The following is a 4,143-nucleotide window of genomic DNA, read 5'->3' as shown; positions in this document are numbered from 1 at the left end:
CTAATTCATTGCCCAGTGTTGCATATGTGCATAGTTAATTTGCAGATACTTTCATCACAGGAGGTTGTAGAGGCAGATAGTATAACCATGTATTAGACATATTCATGGAGGACAGCTCTATTAATAGCTACCAAAGAGAACAGACAGGGATATCCTGTGATATCCCCAAACCAATAATGACTGACAACAGGGAGGGTATGACCAGGGATTGATTACATGAAAAATTTTCCCTCTAAAGCAGTGGTGCTCAGACTTTCAGTCCTGTGGGTCAGATGAGTGGTGCAGAGATGGTTTGCAGGCCAGATCCCTCTTGGGGTTGGCACACCTGAATCTGGCCCTGCGCCATCTTGGGCTGCCCCTTTCTCTCTAGTATAGCACACTAGGCTCCCTATCTCTGGAAATTTGGCCACAGGAGAGCGACAATTAATGTTGCCACTATTCCCCTGCTGCCAGATTTTTAGACCTGTAGAAATTACATGCCTTTACAGGCTGGGGACTGAGCACGCCTGCTGTAAAGCATCTACTGCTTCTGCTGTCAGAGACAGAAGACTCAGGTAGACAGACCATTGGTCTAACCCAGTATGGCACTTTTCTTTTTTTAAACCGTAACATAACAAGCTTAATCAATGTGTAGTGCAACCTGAGTAGATATTTCATTATAGTTTCACGTTTACCTAACACAATAGAATTTTTCCTTTTCTTTTTTGTTTTTTTCAGCTATGGTTATTTTTAAACTGATGTTTACAATGTCTGGCTGTATTTATTCTGTGATGTGTTACAAATTGGCAATTTGCTTCTAAAATTTGCATCTTTCCTACATTACATTGTATTCTGCTTTTGGAAACCTCTAAGCTATTTTAGGGAATTAGGTGAGGCACTGGTGACTAAGACTGGAGTCAGTAGTCCTAGGAGTGTTGTTTTAAGTGTAATAGGACTATTTCTGTCCTTGGCATGGATGACATATGTTAAACAGTTCTATTACACTAAAGCAGTGGTATTCAATCTTTTTGCCTGGTGGGCTGGATCTGGCCAGTGGTCCGAATCTGGCACCCGGGGCTGGCGTGGCAGAGCTCCACCCAGCCATATGGAGGAGGGTGGGGGCAATTGTGTGGAGGAAGGGGGTTAGGGACATGGCTGGGGAGAGGGGACATGGCCAGGCCCCAATCTGGCCCTGTGCCGGTTGTTAACATTTCATTCTTCTGAAACACCTGTATTTTAATTTGCTCTTTGCAGATTTTGATGTGCCCAGAACATGAAATGGAGAGGGTGAACATGTATTGTGAAATCTGCAGACGGCCTGTTTGTCATCTTTGTAAACTGGGTGGGTCTCATGCAAACCATAAAGTAACGACCATGAGCAGTGCCTACAAAACTCTCAAGGTGAGACTGTTAACCCTTCACTTTGCCTGAGGAAAGGAAAAATTCATAACATCTGTGTGTATAAATTGGTGATTTTCAGTGAAGGTGCTGCCAGATCTTTTGATGGGGTGCTTCACAATATTAGCATTGTTAGGTATTAAACACCTACATGTGATTCATAAGATAAACCTAGAGTTTTCAAATAGGAATCCATAGTGCCAAAAACTTTCTGACCTGTTGTGGTCTTTTTGACTTCTTTGCAACAGAAAAATTGCTCTGTTACTTTTTTGTAGTCAAGAAAGCTAAGAGCTGGTATTTTCCCAGGGGTGATTTGAGTTTAACATGAAGTTGTCTTGAGCTGAAAAAGATTGAGAACCACTGGTTGTAAGGTGTTGTGTTCTTGGAATGGGCTTACTTGTAGAAAATCAGACAATATAATTGGAAGATATTTTTGTAAACATCTTGGTCTAAAGGCTGTCGCAAAGTGGCACATCTTGTAATTGGTTCACTCATGTTTACCTGAAATTATACACCACGTGTTCTGACAGATTTTAAAATTTCATAGAACGAACTCATCTTAGAATCATAGAGAAATGGACTAGATGGCCAACTCCAGTCCCTTCCCCTCCCTGTCCTTCTGCTTAAGGCAGGATCATCCCTATCTAAAACTTGTCAGACAAATATTTGTCTCATCTGTATTCTGATGATGGAAGTTGTACACCCTCTCAAAGCTATCTGTTCCAGTACTTAATCACTCTCCGAGTTGGAAAGTTTGTCCTAATAGTTACCACAATCATCTTTTGTTGCAGTTTCAGCCCATTCTTTGGATGCAGAACAGTTGATCACCAGATCATCATCTTTATAACAACCCTTTTTGTATTAGAAAACTTATCAAAACTCCTCTCCCCATTGCATCTCTTCTCTAGACCAAATAATCCGAATTCTTCCAGTCTTTCCTTATGTTTTTTTAGTTCTCTAATTATTTGTTTACAGCACTCCTGTTTAATTAATCCAAATATGCTCTTAGCTTTTTTCCTTCTTTTTTCTTTTTTTAAGGTAATGTTACACTGTCTTGTTCAGTTTGGTCCCTTTTATTTTTGTACAGTGCACACAGCTTGGCTAGTCCTTTCCTATTTTATACTTGTGCATTTAATTTTTCTGCCCTGAACACAGTACTTGTCATTATTACATTGCATTTCATTTGCTTTTTGTTTCAAAAAAATTTTAAGTCCTAATACTGTCCACCAAATGTTTGTTACCTGACCCACCTTGGGGTCCTTGGAAATTTATTTAAGTATAACTTAAATTCCATTTTCCCAAGTTAGTATAAAGATATTGAATAGTACTGGACCCAGACCTTACTTTGTGGGACCATCTTCCCTCATGCCTCTGTCTAGTAGGACATCAAGTCATTCCATGACTACTGTTTGAATACAATTATCCAACCAGTCTGTTTTATAGTAGTTTCTAGACCAGTACTTGGCCCTTTCTCAGTCTTCCAGGACCTCTTCCAGTACCACGAGTCTTCAAATATCTTCGCCAATGGTCCCACAAAGCCTCTAGCGAACTCCCTCAGCACTCATGGGTGTAGTCCATCTAGTTCTGATGACTTAGAGTAGCTGAATGTCTTCAAGTGCTCCCTCACCAGTTCAAAACTGACCATTGGTTGCCCCATGCCCTTGCCCCGTGCTCCTGCCTTAGGAGCCACGTGACACCATCTTCCTGCCGCTGCTGGACTGTGTGGTGTCCCCTCCCCGCCTGGCAGCAGGCACGTGGTGTTGCATGGCTCCTGAGGCAGTGGCAGCAGGGCAAAGAGCCCTCAGCCCGCAGCGGGCAGCCCATCTCCACCCTGCACACAAATCTGGGGGGCATGCGTCTCCCCTGCCTCCCCCGGGGTGTGCACAGTAGCGAAAGCTGCCCAGGCTTTGATCATCCAACAACCTGCCCCTGGGCCCCATTCGCCCCTGCCCCACTCCCTGCCTCACTGCAGGGGCCTTGATTTGTCTCCCCCCATCCCCAATGCCCCTTCTCTCTCCCCCTACTCCTTCCCGTCCACAGACTTACCTGCTGGGAGGTGTGCGTGTGCATGTACTCAGCTCCCTCAAATAACATTTTCTCCCTCTGCCTATGGCTAGATCTGGCCTTGCTGTCTGATTCTCTTCATTAGGTGAAATGCATGTCACTTGTTGTCTGCCATTCCCAGGAGCATCTGAGCTGAATCTTGTGGGACCAAATCTTAGGAAACCCTGGGTTTCTGCATTTTCAGAGATGTGCCCTGAGTTGGATTCCCCAGGCGTGCAGCTCTGCAAATGGAGAAACCTGGGGTTCCCCCCTTTTGTAGAGGTGCACACCTGGAAAAACCAACTTGGGATGCACCTCTGCAAATGAGAGACCCTGTACATGTGCTTCTGGGGATTCAAGGACCCAAATTGTGCATGCCCAGGAAATGGGAATTCTTGGTGCGTGCATAGTTGGGCCCTGAAGCCTCCAGCACGCCTGCCCAGGTTGTCTTAAAAGCGTAGGAAACTCTAGCCTGCCCACCTTAAAGAAAACTGATGTCTGTGAATAGATGCAGCACAAAGCCCGCCCTGTGCAGATCCGGGGGCACATGCCCACTCCCATGCCCTCCTGGACTGGTGGAGCGCAGTGGCGGAAGCCCCCCTACCCGAGTCCTGCACCCCCCTGTCCCAGATGGGCAGCTTGTCCAGGCCCAATCCCTTCCTTGTTGTGGGGAAGTTTATCTGCCCCCTCCTTCCCACACACCCCCCTTCCCTCCCCCTTCCA

The 4,143-nt window shown here is 45.3% G+C and overlaps 1 protein-coding gene across 1 annotated transcript in view; it reads left to right on the top strand.

The window, feature by feature from the left end:
• TRIM36 (tripartite motif containing 36) overlaps positions 1-4,143 on the top strand; it is a 63,734-nt gene that overhangs the window by 48,053 nt on the left and 11,538 nt on the right. Inside the window, exon 4 of the mRNA XM_019516977.1 lies at positions 1,234-1,380. Within this exon, the coding sequence (XP_019372522.1) occupies positions 1,234-1,380 (147 nt within the window). The remainder of the gene's footprint in view (positions 1-1,233; positions 1,381-4,143) is intronic.

This window comes from Gavialis gangeticus, unplaced genomic scaffold (assembly GCF_001723915.1).
Source record: "Gavialis gangeticus isolate Ggan-Ray unplaced genomic scaffold, GavGan_comp1, whole genome shotgun sequence".
NCBI classification, from domain to species: Eukaryota; Metazoa; Chordata; order Crocodylia; family Gavialidae; genus Gavialis; species Gavialis gangeticus.
This window is presented reverse-complemented; position numbering and strand designations above follow the sequence as displayed.